Source organism: Brachyhypopomus gauderio, unplaced genomic scaffold (assembly GCF_052324685.1).
Source record: "Brachyhypopomus gauderio isolate BG-103 unplaced genomic scaffold, BGAUD_0.2 sc97, whole genome shotgun sequence".
Lineage (NCBI taxonomy): Eukaryota > Metazoa > Chordata > Actinopteri > Gymnotiformes > Hypopomidae > Brachyhypopomus > Brachyhypopomus gauderio.
The window spans coordinates 145,001-163,907 of NW_027506918.1; the positions used below are offsets into that span (position 1 = coordinate 145,001).

At 46.3% G+C, this 18,907-nt stretch overlaps 1 protein-coding gene and 1 long non-coding RNA gene across 3 annotated transcripts in view; one reads left to right on the forward strand and one right to left on the reverse strand.

The window, feature by feature from the left end:
* LOC143496593 (uncharacterized) overlaps positions 1-943 on the forward strand; it is a 1,275-nt gene extending 332 nt beyond the window's left edge. For both annotated transcript variants that reach the window (XR_013125662.1, XR_013125663.1), the window contains exons 2-3: positions 1-51; positions 189-943. The exon at positions 1-51 is cut by the window's left edge and continues 12 nt beyond it. This is a non-coding gene — a long non-coding RNA (uncharacterized LOC143496593). The remainder of the gene's footprint in view (positions 52-188) is intronic.
* On the reverse strand, positions 679-8,343 carry LOC143496592 (RING finger protein 150-like). Its single transcript, XM_076992764.1, has 7 exons — positions 7,580-8,343; positions 6,313-6,563; positions 5,527-5,598; positions 5,253-5,335; positions 4,717-4,813; positions 4,026-4,230; positions 679-2,100 (listed from the first exon to the last, which is right to left on the reverse strand). Exons 1-7 carry the CDS (start codon positions 8,031-8,033, stop codon positions 2,000-2,002), a joined length of 1,263 nt encoding a protein of 420 aa, XP_076848879.1. The 5' UTR covers positions 8,034-8,343; the 3' UTR covers positions 679-1,999.
* Positions 8,344-18,907: the final 10,564 nt, after the last annotated feature.

Consider the following 18,907-nt stretch of genomic DNA (forward strand, 5'->3'; position numbering starts at 1 on the left):
TACAGGTGCTGCCCCCTTGTGGCCACGCTGTGTATGAGGACATGATAGAAGGTAGGTGTTATTCAAAATGCCTTTCCAGTAATACAACCTAAAATTAGTATAGAAGAAGCTGAAGACGTCCTAGAATGGTGTAGGAGAAGAGGCCCGCGGCCCTAGAAGAGCACGTGGTGTTTGTTTCTATGTGGCAGGTGCATTCACCAGCTTCATGACCAGGATAAAGGTTGCAGAAGGTCTGTGGTGGGACCAAGGGGTGAGGGAGGAACACCTTAAAGAACACGGAGAACGAGCAAAGCATGGAAGCAGCTTCCTCAGCAACATGAGCTGAAACTGAGTTTCTGAACCGTGAATCAAACAGGAACGTTACACTCCAGTCTGATCACCCGCAGATCTCTTCAAGAAGGTCAGGGGAAACACGTGTGTAATATTTAGGTTTATATTATGTCAACATTATGTTAAGTTCGCCCCCTACTGGCAGAACACGTAGTTAGCAGCATTAGACAGTAAATAATGATAAACCTTTAATTTGTTAATTTTATGTATTTACCTTTGGTGCGTCATCTGCCAAATGTAAAGGTAGTTATGATGGTGACCTGCTGTTTGTGGAGGTGGTTATTTTGATATTGAAATATCCGAACACATCAAAGACTTTCGGCTGCATTTCAATGAAAAAAAAAAAACTTTACCCAAAAATCACAATAAAATTTATTCATGTTCAAAGCACATTTAGACCCACGTGCAAAATGTTTATCAGTGAAGAGCAGAAGCCCTCTGTGTGTGTGTGTGTGTGTGTGTTTGCTTAGGGTTAGTGTGTTAACTCCAAAAAGGTAATTGAGACCATATGTGTATACTTGACATCAGGACCTAGTCATGAAATGATCCACTTTGAACTTTGACCTGTGTCTAGATAAAGTGCATGATTGGAAAACATGTAATAAGGTGAAAATCTTCCAAAAGAGGAAGGACAGGATACGGCTATTTACAACATACGTAAAACGAATATGCGGAAGAACAAAGTTACGAAGGTAAATCCACACATACGCACATCCAAGCGTGTACGGACTGCTGCATGCTTGAGTCGCTCCAGCACGTTTGGGGAAACTCCAGCTCTTCAGACGTGAGGACCAGGTCGGCATTCTGTCCTTCTGCGACACTGGTGGTTCAATACTTTGCAAGGTCTCCTCAAATACTTGTTCACACTTCAAATGCATTTCTGTAGAAAAATAAAACCCTGCTGTCCTTCATTTCCTCTTCTGAGAGCGTCTTCCAGTGTCCTGCTGGGCTCGGGACACGCGAGGTGGGAAGAGAGACCGTCGAGGGACGTTCTGATTGTCGAGCAGCACACAGCAGACTGTCTGCCTGGAATGCAGTAGTGCCTTTCACTCTAGCGTAGTCTATACTGTAGCATGGACTCAAAAGTAAGTACTGTAATCTGCAGGAGAGAAACTGCTTCAGGGGTGTGTCCTGCTATAAAGAGGATCCTTCAAATATCTGGGCTTAGTGTCAAGGGGGGGAAAGAGAGACAAACAGAGAGAGACAAACAGAGAGAGAGAGACAGACAGACAGAGAGAGACAGAAAGAGCCAGAGACAGAAAGAGCCAGAGATAGACAGAGACAGAGAGAGACAGAGAGAGAGAGAAAGAGACACAGAGAGAGACAAGAGAGAAAGAGAGACAGAGACAGAAAGAGACCGCGAGAGAGAGACAGACAGAAAGAGACAGGAGAGACAGAGGGAGAGAGAGAGAGAGAGAGAGGGAGAGAGAGAGACAGAGACAGAGAGAGTGTGAACAGTCAGAGTGCAGCAGGCAGTGATGTCATAGCGTGATGTCAATGGCTCAGAGATTCCGCTGTATGCTCCATCGGGGGGGTCGGTGGGAGGGGGGGGGGGGGGGCTTCCCGCACATTTTACCCACCGCACCCGTTGCCACGGTGACTCGCACTCTTCACAAGGGGCGACTCAAGTATGTGGTACTGCAGTTTGAGTGGGACTGGCATGCTGAGATCAGCATTTCAGGTCTTCTGCAGGTGTGTCCATGTCTAACTGCCCCAGCCCCGTGGCCAGAGACGCTTCTGAGCCGCCACTCACTATTGGCTGCAGCTCACCTGAGGGAACATCGGATTGTTAATGCAGAACACACACACACACACACACACACACACACACACACACACTCATTGTCAAATTTTGGGAATACACACGTTCTAACAAACACAGCTCATCACACACTCATACACATGTGTGAGAGAAATTATTGATTATCGACTTATCATCATTGATTAGATCATGTTTGATTATTATAAGAGATCATTATGAACTTTATGATTTAGTACATGTCCATTCTGGTTAAGCAGAAAGACTACAATAATGAAGTAGTGTGATTCAGTGTAACCATGTTTAGTTCATATTATGCATGTGTGCTATACTGTGACCCAGGTCAGGGAGCGTGCTGAGGGTAAGAGCACTCTGTTAACTGGTAGTCACTAGGCTACTAGTCTTGGGTCATTTAGCTTTCTCTGTGTTCAACTGATACATCAGTTGCTTCCGCTAACTCTAGGGAAGTCCATATTAGGAGATGCACACATTTGAGACAAAGTAGCCTGCTGAACGCTTATGTTTTGGAACATGCTGTGCTAAAGATAACCTGCTGTTAGCACTGCTGAATTGTGTTTAGGATTGTATATAAGCAGGGGGAGCGCCCCCCTGTCTTCAGAGTTGTCATGCTTGAATGAGACTCTCATGTCTGTGTCTGTCTTTGTCCTATTTATATATATTTATATTTTTGTAATAAATTAATCATTTAACCACGTCTGAGTCCTCATCCATTTATTAGAAAATTTCCACGACACATGCAACACCGCAATTAAAAGAAACATCACTTTGTCATCAACAGACAGGACTGCTAGTACATACGTCCACAGACTAGGGATGTCCCGATCCAGCTTTTTGAACATCCGATCCGATACAGATATTAATTTGCACTTCCGATCCGATACCAATATCAGCCGATACAGATACCGGCCTATCCGAGCATGTATTAAAGCTTAAAGTTATTTAGCCAACTTACTTTGTTGGCAAACTCATGTTGAAAAGTGTTTTACTCTTGATAACAAGTAGCCAGCTGAATTAGGTGTGTTTGAATAACCCGCAATTGTTGGTAAGGAGAAATTGACCTGTTTATTTAGCAATTAATAAACTCAAAATAGACAAAATAATAAATAACAAACAGAAATGGCATCAGTAAACTAAGGCTTAAAAAGTCATAAGTGCAAATAATATTGTAAATTGTATTTTTAAAAAGTGGCAGTTTGTCACGCTTCGCAAATGTTTCTGCCAGTGTTAGTTGTGTAGGACCTTTCTTTTTGTCTTTGGTTTTCTTTAGAAACTCTTCATGTTGTTTATGGTGGTATTTCGCTAAATGCTTGATTAGATTGGTTGTATTAAAAGTTCTTACAGCTTTACCACAACGCTTGAATTTACTGTGGCATATGTTGCACTCTACCTCTTCGTCAAATAATCCCACACAACTGACATTTTTACCGATAACTTCAAATTTACATGGCCGTCTTAATGGTTAGGAGATGCCACTGAGCTAAATTGGGGAGATGCTATGCTGGTGTGCTGGAAAATGCGGACCGGATTTTACTCACTGGTGAAAACACAGCAAAAACTGGAATGGATTATCTAAATGGGTGCGCTGGAAAACCCTGGACTTTCAAAAAAACTGGATCGAGAGTCTGGATCGGCATTCTCGTGCCTGCTGATCCGATACAGATACGCATTTTTTGCAAATATCACAGGACTGCTAACACAGACAGGACGGCTAGGAGACGCATCCACAGGCAGGACGGTTAGGACACGCGTCCACAGGCAGGACGGCTAGGACACGCGTCCACAGGCAAGACGGCTAGGACACGCGTCCACAGGCAGGACGGCTAGGACACGCGTCCACACGCAGGACGGCTAGGACATGCGTCCACAGACTGATAAATCTGGGAGATGAAATGCGCTCATGTGCCAAGACACTCACTCTGTTCAGTCGCCATGGTGTCCTCTGACAACGGCTCAGAGTCCAGGAGGACCTGAGGGAGACCCACCAATCGGATGCCAGGGTCACGCACCCCAGCCACGTCGCCCACCATGACATCATCGCTCATCACCATGGCGTTCAGGGCCACGCCTCCCACCGCCAGGTTATAGTCCAGAGGAAGATCTTCTAGACATTCAGCACTCGACTAGACAACAAGTTAAACGTAGAAGAGTTAGACACAATTACACAAGCAGACACGACCAAGTTATCAGCCCTAATTAGAAGACAAAAGGAAATATTACACCAGAATTCGACTCAGTTAGAGCTAATCGTAGTAATTTGACTGAAGTCAGAATCATGAAAAGCAGTATAGCACAACAGCACCAGAGACAACCAGGGAATCAAACCAAGCAAATATTTAAAAGCAGTTACACAGATTACACAGAGAGCACAAAAAATACAGTCAGGCAAGACTCTCCTAACCACAAAGAGGTTATTGAGCACGGAGGAAATAAGTATGGTTGTTTATGGCTCCAGAATGACTCAGGAATATGAACACATTAAAGCACATCCAGACTGGACCAGCAGGTCAGCAGGACCAAGGCCCAGACTAACAGAACACGTCTGCGGGACCCTCTGTCCCGCGGTTGGTAGGTCAAGAGCGAGGCGGTGAGGCGTGGTGATTGTGTACCGTGAGGCCCAGAGCTTTGAGGATGTTCATCTTGCACATGGGACAGGTGCGGTGATCCACCAGCCACGGGTCCACACAGCCTTTATGGAAAACATGCCTGCGCGCGCGCGCACACACACACACACACACACACACACACACACACACACGCAAACACACACACACACACACACACACACATACACGCAAACACGCAAACACACACACACACACACACACACACACACACGCAAACACACACACAATGAATTATCACAGAGTGAGAGGGAGAGGAGGAGAAAAGAGGGGAGACTGGGAGGAAGATAAAAAAAGGAGGGATGTAGAAGTGGCAAAGCAAGAGAGGGAAGGAAGGACAGGGGGTAACAGAGAGAAAGAGAGAGAGGGAGAGAGAGGGAGTGATGGTAAAGAGGTAAAGAGGTGAAAAGGCAAGTGTGTGTATGCGTGCCGTGTATGTGTATGTGTGTGTGTGTGTATGCGAGCGTGAGCGTGTGTGTGTGTGTGTGTGTGTGTGTAAGCCTAGCCTACTACGTACTTACCTGCATGGCAGAATTCGCACCACATCGTTGGCCTTGTAACCTTCAATACAGACAGCACAGTTATCAAAGTCCGACTCCGTCTCCTGGAGGGGGGCGAACATGAAAATATTTTCATTCCTCAAGCTTTCTTGTTATTTTCCTGATAAGAGTTTATTTAAACATCTGTTTTTACAAAATATGTGCGAACAGGTCCCTATGACACCAGAGGCTAAAGTGGCAAAGAAAAACTACCCTACATAGTACAAGTGTGTATGTGTGTGTGTGTGTTGGTCACCTGGTCTCCTTTCCTAATGGTCCGTACTTGCAGCTGGCTGATGGCCTTCTTAGCAGCGTCCCCGAGGCGTCTCTGGACACACAGGAAGAAGCGCAGACCCGTCTGAACTAACGATGACACGGCTCACACGGACCGTCCGGCCGTCACCGCAACAGAACAAGCCAAGACAACGAGCCAAACACCTTTGTCATTATTGTACTGCTTCTCTCTCTCTCTCTCTCTCCCTCCATCCCTCCCTCTCTCTCTCTCCCTCCCTCCCTCCATCCCTCCCTCTCTCTCTCTCTCTCTCTCTCTCTCTCTCTCCCTCCCTCTCTCATTGTGTTGGTGTTGTTGGCGTGGAGAACAGCTGTGGTTTTAAAGACCTCTGTCCTGTAATCAGGCTTTACAGTCCCATTATGTTGGAGTCTTCCGGCATGCATTTTTGATGCTGATATAGCTGGGGTGTGTGTGTGTGTGTGTGTGTGTGTGTGTGTGTGTGTGTGTGTGTGTACAACACTGCTGTTCCTGGCATTAATAATAGATCACTGCTGTATGCAGGATGAGTGAGTGGGTGGTTATGGTCTCTGGTGTTGGGGTATCTATAGTGGGTGGTGTTGGGGTATCTATAGTGGGTGGTGTGTAGCTGGTGTTGGGGTATCTAGAGTGGGTGGTGTTGGGGTATCTATAGTGGGTGGTGTGTAGCTGGTGTTGGGGTATGTAGAGTGTGTGGTGTTGGGGTATGTAGAGTGTGTGGTGTTGGGGTGTCTATAGTGGGTGGTGTTGGGGTGTCTATAGTGGGTGGTGTACCTGGTTGCGGTCCCTGGCGTTGGCGTATCTGAATCTCTGGATGTAGTAGAAGACCAGCCAGGCCAGGGAGATGATCATGAGGATGATGAAGGAGATGGAGACGAAGACCACGGAGGTGCGGCTGACGTATTTCTGCAGGTTGCGTGTTCCTATGGTGATGTGCATGTGCACCGTGATGTTACGCTCCAGTAACATCACCAACTCACGACCTTTAGGCTCAGGAATCATGATTGCTACCACATCACCGGTACCTGAGAGACAGACAGGTAGAGACAGACAGGTAGAGACAGACAGGTGGAGAGGCAGACAGAGAAACAGACAGATGGACAGAGGCAGTTAGAGAAACAGACGGAGTTGAAGAGAGACTCAAGGTCTTTCATTTGTTTCCAGATGACACAGTGTACCTAATACAAGATAAGCAGTGGGAGAACATTTTAAATACTTTACTTTATGTGTAAACATCCCAAGTTACGAATTATAACTAACTAGAGGTAAGCAGGAGAGAGAGAGAGAGAGAGAGAGAGAGAGAGAGACAGAGACAGACAGAGACAGACAGAGAGAGAGACAGAGAAAGATCAGCTATGAGAAACAGAGCACATAACAGACTCTTTCTCCACACCCCTCTTCCCCACAGCCCATTACCCCGTGCCCGGGGGCCGTTACTCAGCAGGCTGCACAAACACATTACACCTCTCTGATCTGATATCAGCTTTTGCCTTTTACACCCAAATGGAAACAATTATATCCGCGGGGAGGATCTGGACCCAGATCATCAATCTAGATAATAACACCAGGCCTAACTTCTGTGGGACGTGCTTGAGGGTGTGAATGCCGCGTTTTAATCCAATGCCTCCCAGATGTGTGAGGAAGAGACACACACCAGCTGGGGTGACAGTCCTGGCCAAACACGCACGCACGCACGCACGCACTCACTCACTCACTCACGCACTCACGCACTCACTTCAGTCATTTGTCATTTTCCTTGGAAACAGCCTTTCAATAAAGAATAAAATGAAACAAGAAATGACAGAAGTTGGGGGGGGGGGTGTGGTGCCACTGTGTGCGTGCGTGTGTGTGTGTGTGTGCAAACACAAAACAGCACTGTTCTTCCAAAACGAGCACGTGCTCGCTCACCTGTGCCGTTTTTGGTTTTACCTGTACATTGTGTTTGAGGGAGTGTGGTCCGTGCGGGACCGTGTGCACCGTGTCTGTGGGTCTCAGACGTGAACATGCACGATGGTCCCGGTGTGGCGGACTCGTCGTTTACCTTGATGCGGCATCGTGATGGTGTCGTTGGCGCCGGACGCGCCCACGTTGAACACGACCACGGCGGACGCGTTCTGGCTCGCCGCGTGGCGGATCTTGTCCCGGTACGTGCAGTTGCCCTCGGTGATCAGCGCGATCCACGGCGCCCCGCGCGCGGGCACGGCGAACCTGGCGCGCGGGTCGCACGCGTGGCGCTCGTGCGGCGACAGCGACGTCACCAGCAGCCCGCGGGCCTCGCGCTTGGGCGAGTGTTCGCCGTAGCGGCCGTACTCGCTCCTCTCCGCGCGCACCTGCGACGTGAGCGGGTCCACGTAGGTGACGTTGACGAAGGCGGTGTACCACTCCTCCTTCTCGGCCACCGTCACGTCCAGGCAGGGCAGACGCGCGAGCCACGGGCACACGAGCCACGCGCACAGCGCCAGGCTGCGGCACGCCTGCGTCACGGACACCGGCATCCTCGCGCTCCCCGCTACTCCATCTTATTTATCTGTGTGTGTGTGTGTGTGTGTGTGTGTGTGTGTGTGTGTGTGTGTGTGTGTCGCTCTCTTGCAGCCTCTACTCCGTTGCGCAGGACGCACTGGCCGCACTTACATGGTTCGCAAATGTCACATTCATGCGGCGATGCGGGTATAATGTCCAGTTGCTCCGAAGTGCAGCGGCACCAGTGCGGGTGAAGCGGGTCAGCGTGCTGTTGCAGTGTTTCCCACTGGGTCTGCAACACAAACACAAAGCAGACGGCGATAGAGCGCTGAACACTGCACAACAAATACCAGAGCGCCCCTAGCGGTGGGATGACAACATGGGAATAGAGGAACACTGAAGGAGACGCGACTGTGAGAAACGCAGAAGTTATATTCAGTCGGTTTCCTGTGTTAACCTCATGTGGCATGAATAAAGATAAAGATACTCCTAATAAAATAATAAAACATCCATTTTAAACAGGTCTAGCAGGCAAATCGTTCAGGCTGTCAGACAAGCCCACCCGAGAGTACCAGAACCGAGCTGTACTAGTCAACTCTCTGCACCTCCACTGTACTCTGTACGATAAAACCTGTATTCAGTGTCTGAATAAGCACTTTCTTTGACTACTGTTTTTCTACATGAATTAATTCTCCTGTTAGAAAATTACAGTAAACCTAAAAATACAAAATAGCCTACAACAGGATCGTCATACAGACAGATGAGTGATTTGGATCGAACTCTCCCTTGGTAATAATAAAGGATGTAATTTTACTTTACGCTAATGGCGTTGTGTGACCTGTTCTGAATGGGCATCGCAGCATTGTGGCAGGTCACACACACTGTAGCTCTGTAAATACTTCCCAGACACATCCTACACACACACACACACACACACACACACACACCAACACCTCTACCCCCACACATCCACAGACACACAAACACACACACCCCAACACCCCCCCCCCCACACACACACACATACAGACACATTCATATAGGTAGTTTTATGCCTTGCACTAATGTGTACTTCATATCTGGACTATATGTGGATATTTTTTTTGTCCAAATTCTGTTGACACATTTCACTAAAATGCATCCCTAGTGTGACCACATGAAATCTGATTTTTCCCCAAGATCTTTCCCAAGTAAAAAAAACGCCAACCCACACATGGTTTCAGTTTCCATTTGACTTCCCGAAACCCACGGGCTATTATCAGTGTATTGTCCACAGTAAAATATGGGCGGAACCGTCTACAAGTCAGTGAAGGATCTGCTTCAATGTGGAAGGAGGCTTTGACGGTCGAGATCTTCCCAGTGTGGTTGAGTGATATGATCGCAGTGCTTCTGAGGTGTGTTTACACCTGGCATTTCACGTGAGATCCCCTGGTGGTCCAAACATCAATGATGCTGTAAATAGAAGATGTAAACAGGTGCAGAGACACCAACAGAAGCATATGTGACCCTTAGTTACTCCACACAAACTCCACCACATTGCATGTACCAAGACATGTGACGGTGTGTAAATGTGTGTGTGCAAGCGTGTGAGGTTAAGCTCCATGTTTGTAGAGGCTGATTGAAGGTGAACTCAGAGTCAGAGTAAAGAAAAGCTCAGACTGATCACACACAGGCAAAAAAAGAAAAAGATTGCGCGTGTATTTATTCATGGCCTTGGCAGATACTGCATGTTCCTCGATGTACGAACAGTGCCTCTCTTGTACTGGTTAGTATTAAAAACCACATGTGATGAAATGGAGCTCTGACAGGGTCAGACGTCATCCAGCTGTCATGACCATGGGACAGGTATGAGACCTACAGAGCCAGCCATAAAGAGACAACGAACGGTATGAAACACCCAACAAAGAAACAGAGAGAGAGAAAGACAGAAAGAGAAAGAGAGAGACAGAGGAACAGAGAAACTGGGTGATGAGTAACAGTGTGACTGTAATCTGACTGCAGACTACAGCAGAATGTCACACACATTAATACAGTTTCTTTCATGCCTGACGACCGGAATACAGTATCACACATCAGCCTTCCACACATTCTACCTGTCTGTCTGTACACGCCCTACCTGTCTGTGTGTACACATTCTACCTGTCTGACTGTACATGTCCTACCTGTCTGTCTGTACACATTCGACCTGTCTGTTTGTACACGCCCTACCTGTCTGTCTGTACACGTTCTACCTGTCTGTCTGTACATGCTCTACCTGTCTGTCTGTACACGCTCTACCTGTCTGTCTGTACATGCTCTACATGTCTGTTTGTACACATTCTACCTGTCTGTCTGTACACGTTCTACCTGTCTGTCTGTACACGCTCTACCTGTCTGTCTGTACACGTTCTACCTGTCTGTCTGTACACGCTCTACCTGTCTGTCTGTACACACTCTACCTGTCTGTCTGTACACATTCTACCTGTCTGTCTGTACACATTCTACCTGTCTGTCTGTACACGCTCTACCTGTCTGTCTGTACACGCTCTACCTGTCTGTCTGTACACATTCTACCTGTCTGTTTGTACACGTTCTACCTGTCTGTCTGTACACGTTCTACATGTCTGTCTGTACACGTTCTACATGTCTGTCTGTACACATTCTACCTGTCTGTCTGTACACGCTCTACCTGTCTGTCTGTACACGTTCTACATGTCTGTCTGTACACATTCTACCTGTCTGTCTGTACACGCTCTACCTGTCTGTCTGTACACGCCCTACCTGTCTGTCTGTACACGCCCTACCTGTCTGTCTGTACACATTCTACATGTCTGTCTGTACACATTCTACATGTCTGTCTGTACACGTTCTACATGTCTGTGTGTACACATTTTACCTGTCTGTCTGTACACGCCCTACCTGTCTGTGTGTACACATTCTACCTGTCTGTCTGTACACATTCTACCTGTCTGTCTGTACACGCTCTACCTGTCTGTCTGTACATGCTCTACCTGTCTGTCTGTACACGTTCTACCTGTCTGTCTGTACACGCCCTACCTGTCTGTGTGTACACATTCTACCTGTCTGTCTGTACATGCTCTACCTGTCTGTCTGTACACGCCCTACCTGTCTGTCTGTACACGCCCTACCTGTCTGTGTGTACACATTCTACCTGTCTGTCTGTACATGCTCTACCTGTCTGTCTGTACACATTCTACCTGTCTGTCTGTACACGCCCTACCTGTCTGTCTGTACACATTCCACCTGTCTGTCTGTACACGCTCTACCTGTCTGTCTGTACACGCCCTACCTGTCTGTGTGTACACATTCTACCTGTCTGTCTGTACACACTCTACCTGTCTGTGTGTACACATTCTACCTGTCTGTCTGTACACGTTCTACATGTCTGTCTGTACACGTTCTACCTGTCTGTCTGTACACGCTCTACCTGTCTGTGTGTACACATTCTACCTGTCTGTCTGTACACGCCCTACCTGTCTGTCTGTACACGCTCTACCTGTCTGTGTGTACACATTCTACCTGTCTGTGTGTACACATTCTACCTGTATGTCTGTACATGCTCTACCTGTCTGTCTGTACACGCCCTACCTGTCTGTCTGTACAGGCTCTACCTGTCTGTGTGTACACATTCTACCTGTCTGTCTGTACATGCTCTACCTGTCTGTCTGTACATGCTCTACCTGTCTGTCTGTACACGCCCTACCTGTCTGTCTGTACACATTCTACCTGTCTGTACACGCTCTACCTGTCTGTCTGTACACACTCTACCTGTCTGTGTGTACACATTCTACCTGTCTGTCTGTACACGTTCTACATGTCTGTCTGTACACGTTCTACCTGTCTGTCTGTACACGCTCTACCTGTCTGTGTGTACACATTCTACCTGTCTGTCTGTACACGCCCTACCTGTCTGTCTGTACACGCTCTACCTGTCTGTGTGTACACATTCTACCTGTCTGTCTGTACATGCTCTACCTGTCTGTCTGTACATGCTCTACCTGTCTGTCTGTACACGTTCTACCTGTCTGTCTGTACACGCCCTACCTGTCTGTCTGTACACGCCCTACCTGTCTGTGTGTACACATTCTACCTGTTTGTCTGTACACATTCTACCTGTCTGTCTGTACATGCCCTACCTGTCTGTCTGTACACATTCTACCTGTCTGTCTGTACATGCTCTACCTGTCTGTCTATACACGCTCTACCTGTCTGTCTGTACACATTCTACCTGTCTGTCTGTACACGCTCTACCTGTCTGTCTGTACACGCTCTACCTGTCTGTGTGTACACATTCTACCTGTCTGTCTGTACACGCCCTACCTGTCTGTCTGTACACACTCTACCTGTCTGTCTGTACACGTTCTACCTGTCTGTGTATCGCTATAATGTTAAACAATAGCCACAGAATGTCCACAGGCCTCTGGGTCCAGGTTGACTGTAGGGACTCCAGACATGTGACCATTTGGGAGCATGTGTGAATTGGTGGGGCCAAACCCGTAGCGGGTGGAGTCTTCATGTGGGCCATGCATGGGTGGAGCAGTGGTGGATGGCAGAGCGAGATGTGGAAGTTTGTGAAGGAGCAGTGAATCATTCTCAAAGCTGTAAATCTCGTTAATGAAGTGTGGTGATGGTGTTCTTGGTCCTCAGAGCCAGTATAATGGAGGTTGATTGAAAACACTCTGAAACTCTGTATGCTGAACCTGAGCAGTGGGTGATGGGCACCTTCCTGGAGTGTGTGTGTGTGTGTGTGTGTGTGCGTATTAGTGCGTGTGTGTGTGTGTGTGTGCGTATTAGTGCGTATGTGTCTGTGTGTACAGGCGTGTGTGTGTGTGCGTGTGTGTGAGTGTGTATGTGCTTTCCTCACCTTTCTCCATGCTAACCTCCACCTCCACCTCCACCTCCACCTCCACCCTCTCTGCACCGCCCGTCTCACAGCCACCACACCATACTGCTCCCTCCACCCACCGCGGACATACACCCAGCAGCCTCGCCTGCACTGGCACCATGAGCAGCTCCGCCTACGCCCACCTCAGGACTCCACCCGCCCTGCCCACAACACCCACCTCAGGACACCGCCCGCCCTGCCCACAACACCCACCTCAGGACACCGCCCGCCCTGCCCACAACACCCACGGTCTCCAACCACCGCGATTCCGAGCGAATTCCTCCGACTTGCACACGGACACCAGTGAGGAACCCGGGAATGATGCCAAACGCCTACACACAGACAAGCAGAGGAAATGAAGCCAGATATTAGAACTCCTGTTCACCATCACGGAAACATACACAGACACCATCTATACAGCAGCGAACCCTGCTACGATACCTCACTTATAGAATAACCCCATTAAACTGTCACAGATTATTTATAATATAATCTTTCCATGTTAATATTTACTACTGTAATGACAACTATATGATGTTTAGCTACTTCAATACACATTAAAGAATATTTTTGCATACAGTCAAATGAGGGTCAGAGGGTCAAGTCAGAGGGTCAGAGGGAGCTGACACCTGTTTCCTCTACAGCCTACAGTTACACATTTGAGTGGGTTGCCAGTGGGTGGAGTGTGTGTGTGACGGTTAACGCTGGTGAGCGTGTGTGTGTTGAGGTTTATCCTCAGATCACACTCATGTGCCAGGGGACTCATGACCTCAGGCACTGCAGGAAACATGAGACCCCATCCTCACACACACACACACACCATGTACTTCTTGTTTTAGTAAAGCAAAAATGGATCAGGCAGCTGCTATAGGACAAAATGTACAAAACACACAGAGAACCTTAACTTCTAAATGTCGCAATGAAAGTGCTTAAAGTATTTTAACCAAATGTTATGCAGCTCGCAAGTGCAGATTCCAATTTTGTCTTATTTGCAAGACTCATTTCATCTACGTGCCCAGAGTAGATGTGATCTGGCTCGGAGACACCATGGGCTTAATGGGCTTAATGAGTGTAAGCCCATAAGAATTCATCCACCCACAGACGCGAGGGCATAATACCCCAGACGCCGCACGTTTTCACTGGGCTCGCCAGACATCAGGTCCTATGGAAACAGGGACGTATGCACTTTGAATTAAAGGGCTTTAGGTAACCTTGCTCTTTAACAGGAAGGCTCTTTGGCTGGTAGGCTCTTTAACAGGAAGGCTCTTTGGCTGGTAGGCTCTTTGGCTGGTAGGCTCTTTGTCTAATGTGCACAGGTCTCAGTGCGGAGCTGAGGAAATTTCTGCTTGATCGGTCTGTTTAGAACAGCAGCACATAATCACTTCTAAAGTGCTGGTAAGGACCCAGACGTGTATTCTAACCCAATGGTCTTGATTCACCTACTATGTCTTGGCTGACTTTTACTTTTGCCTTTGCGTTAATTCGCTTCCTCACAGTGCCACAAGTTTGAAAATTTTAAGTCAGGCTTCCTGGTACAATATTTGAAACATTTCAGTAAGGGACCATGGCCAATTATTAACCTATTTACCAATATCAAAATGAAACTCACTGTCTCTGAGATCTGAAACCTTTACCCGACTCTGTATCCCTGGAAATATCGTCACTGCTGATTGGCTGTTGGGGAGTCCAAGGACTTGCCCTTGTTCTCATAGTCTCGTAATGTCCTTATATTGTCCTCGTAGAAACCCTGCTGTCCTTGACCAGGACGACCCTACACCCATTTTGTGAAGCAAAAAAAAAAGTTTAAAGTATAATTGAAACAGTTTGGGATGAGAGAGAAGAAAGGCGTGGTTCTACCTGGCTGAGAGGTAATGACTGACAGGTCAGTGTCTGGCCTCTCCGCATAGTGCAGGGGTACTCAACTAAATTTTTCCGCGGTCCAATTTTGGCAGATAACTGTGACCTGAGGTGCGGGGTTGGTGAACGTAAATTGTTGTGCGGGGGGGGCGTTGAACGTAACACTCGTGACGGAGTGTTTTTTCAATAAATGCTCCGGTTTAAAATGAATTCTCCCGTCATAAATTATAAATATGTTTTTTTTTGTCCGTATCCAGTTAATCAGGAATGAGATTGGGTCCGGACAGGACTGCGTTCGGGTCCGGATCCGGACCGCGGTCCGCCAGTTGAGTACGTCTGGCATAGTGCATCCCATCCCATAATCAAAATTACGTCCATGCACGCATGACCATAATATTGACCATAATATTGTTTAAATAAATGTTGCATTGTAGATCACATACATAATGTGGACTATACCTCATTTGTAACAAGTGGGAGTTTAATAGACGGTGGTAACGAAGTAAATGTAATTCATTACTGTACTTAAGCAAATTTTTGTTTGTTTCTTTACTTTTTTTGTTTCTTTACGAGTTTTTACTTTAACTCCATTACATTTCTAAGTCTAATCTTTTACTTTTTACTCCACTACATTATGTGAGATCGGTCGTTCCTTCAGGCGCGTGTGTTAGTAAAGCAAAACGAAAGAAGCGGGAAGCGCGCGCACTAATCAGCGTTCGGTTCAACGGCAGCGCGCAGATCCCCACATAAAAATGAAGAAACTGTAACTCGACACTAAACCCAGGGCCTTATGATCTAAGAGAAATTATTTGAAGTGGTGGAAAGAAAAATTACTCCTTCGTTTAAAAGGGCCTTTTCTGCCAGCCTCAGTCCCATAAGATTGTCTTATAAGAATTCCCCATCTAATCTAAGGAAACACGCAGAGCTGAGCTGTTTTCATAGGCCTGCTGCTCATTTTCTTTAATGAGAACTCAACAATATCTTGTATCAAACGGGTTTGTTTGTGTATGTTAAAATAAGCATTGTATACATTGTGTGAAGATTATTTATTTTGGAGTCATCTTTCATACATAGACCAAAACCATCAGGGTTCATAATTTGGATTATAAATTTGTACAGCCCTCAGAGTTCGGTAGCTGGATCCTGGAGAACAGATTCACAACACACGGGTGTCTGGAAAGAGTTCCTAGAGTTTAATAGTAATACATGTAGTTAAATACAGAACGAAGAAGATTTTCAACACAATTGGGTAAGAATAATAAAACATATGTATGATTGATGTTCTTATCAGGAGAGGAGGCACAGTAGACTGAATCTAGGGGTAGTGGAAAAGTACAGGGTGAGAGAGAAAGACAGAGAGAGAGAGAGAGAGAGAGAGAGGTTCTAACTGAGCAGACACAGATAAGGGAGTGAACTGAATGTCAGGGTGTACTGTCTGAGGGTCACAGACAGTAAATCACAAATTCCCTTACACATTGTTAGTTAGCTAGCTAGCTAGCTAAGTAGGCTACTGCTAGTACACACAAAAAACTGTCTTAGCAACGCACTCTGTAAGCTAAGTGAACTAGCTAGCTAGTTATGTGTTTTAACCATTGAATGGTTTTAACACAGTTCATTGGATCTTCCAGCTAGCTAAATGCATCGAGGTGAAATAATAAACATCTGAACATAGCACTTTAACTTAGGAAACAAATTTTATTTTGACAGGTTTTACATGCAGAGTATGGTGCTAAACATTAGAGCCTTTACCTTTACTTTTATTTAAGTACATTTGAAGTACTTGTACTTTAACTCAAGTAGAGGATTAAAGGGATGACTTATACTTGTACTGGAGTAATGTTTTACCTTGGGTATCTGTACTTTAACTCAAGTAGAGGATTAAAGGGAGGACTTATACTTGTACTGGAGTAATGTTTTACCTAGGGTATCTGTACTTTAACTCAAGTAACTCAAGTCCACCACTGATTGTATCCCAATGTCACATTTGTAGTCCAAACCAGCTTGAATTGTTCTGCCCTCTCCGACACAGGACCGGCCAGATCATCCAGAATCAGAATCTTCCTCACTGCTGTGGTTACACCAGACACATAACCAATGCAGTGTAGTCCACACCAGCAGGAGGGTGGGGTGTTAGATGAATGACCAACACAAGCAAATATGTTATGGGTAGAGGACTCGTAAGAAAAAGCATAAATGGGTAGATATGTCTGTAGTTGGGTGAGAAAGGTCAGATCAAAGAGTTCTTTCTGACTGACTGACGGACTGACACATAAACAGAGCACAAGGCAGTGTCCATTTATTGGCAGACACTCAGGGACACTCCACATCATCACGGTGTGACAGGATGACGACGCGAATGCTTGGATGCTCCGCCCCCACCCCGCCACCATTGGCCGACGTCAGCATGTCTCGGCATTCATACAATTGTCAGTGAGTGTTCAATGATGAGGAGGCAATACTCACTGTCGCGTTCTCCTCTGTGGAACAGCCAGGGGGCGCTGTGGCCCTGTGACCAGGAGATACTCAGAGAAGGAGAGCATGGTGCTGGGGGCGGAGCCTGGCCTACTGCCTGCTTGTAACAGTGCAATTACAGTGTGAGATAGCGTCCCTCTCGACAGGGGGCGTTTCCGAAGGACTGAAAATACAGCTGAATGTACATGCATTTAATATTACATTTACAGCTCTTTGGATATATATATATATATATATATATATATATATATATATATATAATATTTTTTTTTTTTTTTTTTTTTTTCATTTTGTTTGAAATGTCATTCATATAATGTAGTTAGAAAATTATTTGAAAAATAACTTGAAATGTGTGTGGGGGTGCATGTCATCTGACAGCAAAAGAGAAAGAAAAGGAGAGGGAGAAACCTCAGAGAAAAGAAAACAACAGAGAGAGAGGGAGAGAGTGAGAGGGAGAGCGAGAGAGAAAAAGATACAAACAGGAAGCAGTTGTAACTCACAGCTCCTGCTGTTTAAACCTAGGGGTGTATAACTGTTTAACTGTTTATTTAATATTTATAATATCACTTATCTCATTAAAGGGATTAATGATGAGTCAGATAACAACAGTTTTTCTGTCTGGTTCAAATAATGGCAGAATCAGTGTTTTAACATGTACAGTGTGTGTGTGTGTGTGTGTGTGTGCGCGCGTGTGTGTGTGTGTGTGTGTTTTTTTTCCTCCCCATCAATGACCTTGAGGTAATAATCTCAGGTCATAAGTTTCTTCTTTTCCTGTGTAAAGCATTTTGTGTGTACGTGTATGAAAGGTGCTTTATAAGTAAAGTTGTCTTGCCTAATAGGAAAAGCTGTTGTGCTGGTTGAGCTCAGCTTGGCTGATGCTGGGAGAGACCGATAATGTACGACTGATCCACACCTGGAACCTCCAGGCCCTACAGGGCAGGTAACACACCTCCAACCCTACAGGGCAGGTAACACACATCTCCAGGCACCTTCATCACATGCAACTGCAAGACACTGGGTAAGACTACAATAATCGATCACTGTAACTGTCACTTTGATGTGCAGCTAAGAGCTGCTTTATGGTCGTGACCGTTGGTGCATTTGGGGTTGCAGTCACCCACAAGGTGAACGGAAGCGCAATGGTGTCAGTCTGAGTGTCACACCTCAGCTGTAGCGTTTCAGTGTCTGTCCCAGCACTGTGAGAGCCTAAATGAAAATGTTCCACCTCCTCTGTCCTAAAACATGGCCGTTTCTTTGGGGAGAACATCCCGAATCTCTGGTACAGTGGGCCATTGTCCAGAACCGGGTCGAATCACAGCACCAAGGTGGGTCCAGAGCCACTGAGCATCTGTTGTTAGCTTGTATAACAGATCCAGGGTCAGGCCTTGGCTTTTTCTGATAGTCCATAATATATGCCGTCTACTCAACAATTACATATACAACTCAGAATAGCAATAAACACAATCTGAATTACACAGACAGCTCAGGATAGCAATAAACACAATCTGAAAAGTAGTTAAAAAGTAAGAAGATGGTCTTCCCTGTAGAGACCCTTCCTCTGTGGTGTCACTGTTCTCTGTGGAGAAAGGTAGACCTTAAATACTAAACCCCCTTGTCCTGTTTACTAAATGTCTGAAGATTGGGGTGGTGATGTAATTGCATCATTAATGTTGTAAAAGCACAAACACCCTCATG

Bases quoted from the DNA above. Each gene is read 5' to 3' on its own strand.
- LOC143496592 (XM_076992764.1), bottom strand. From the start codon at position 8,033: ATGCCGGTGTCCGTGACGCAGGCGTGCCGCAGCCTGGCGCTGTGCGCG. The intron at 6,564-7,579 runs GTAAACGACGAG...TCTGTCTCTCAG, and splicing joins CATCACGATGCCGCATCAAG to GTACCGGTGATGTGGTAGCA. The intron at 4,231-4,716 runs GTACACAATCAC...CTTGTTGTCTAG, and splicing joins TCAAAGCTCTGGGCCTCACG to TCGAGTGCTGAATGTCTAGA.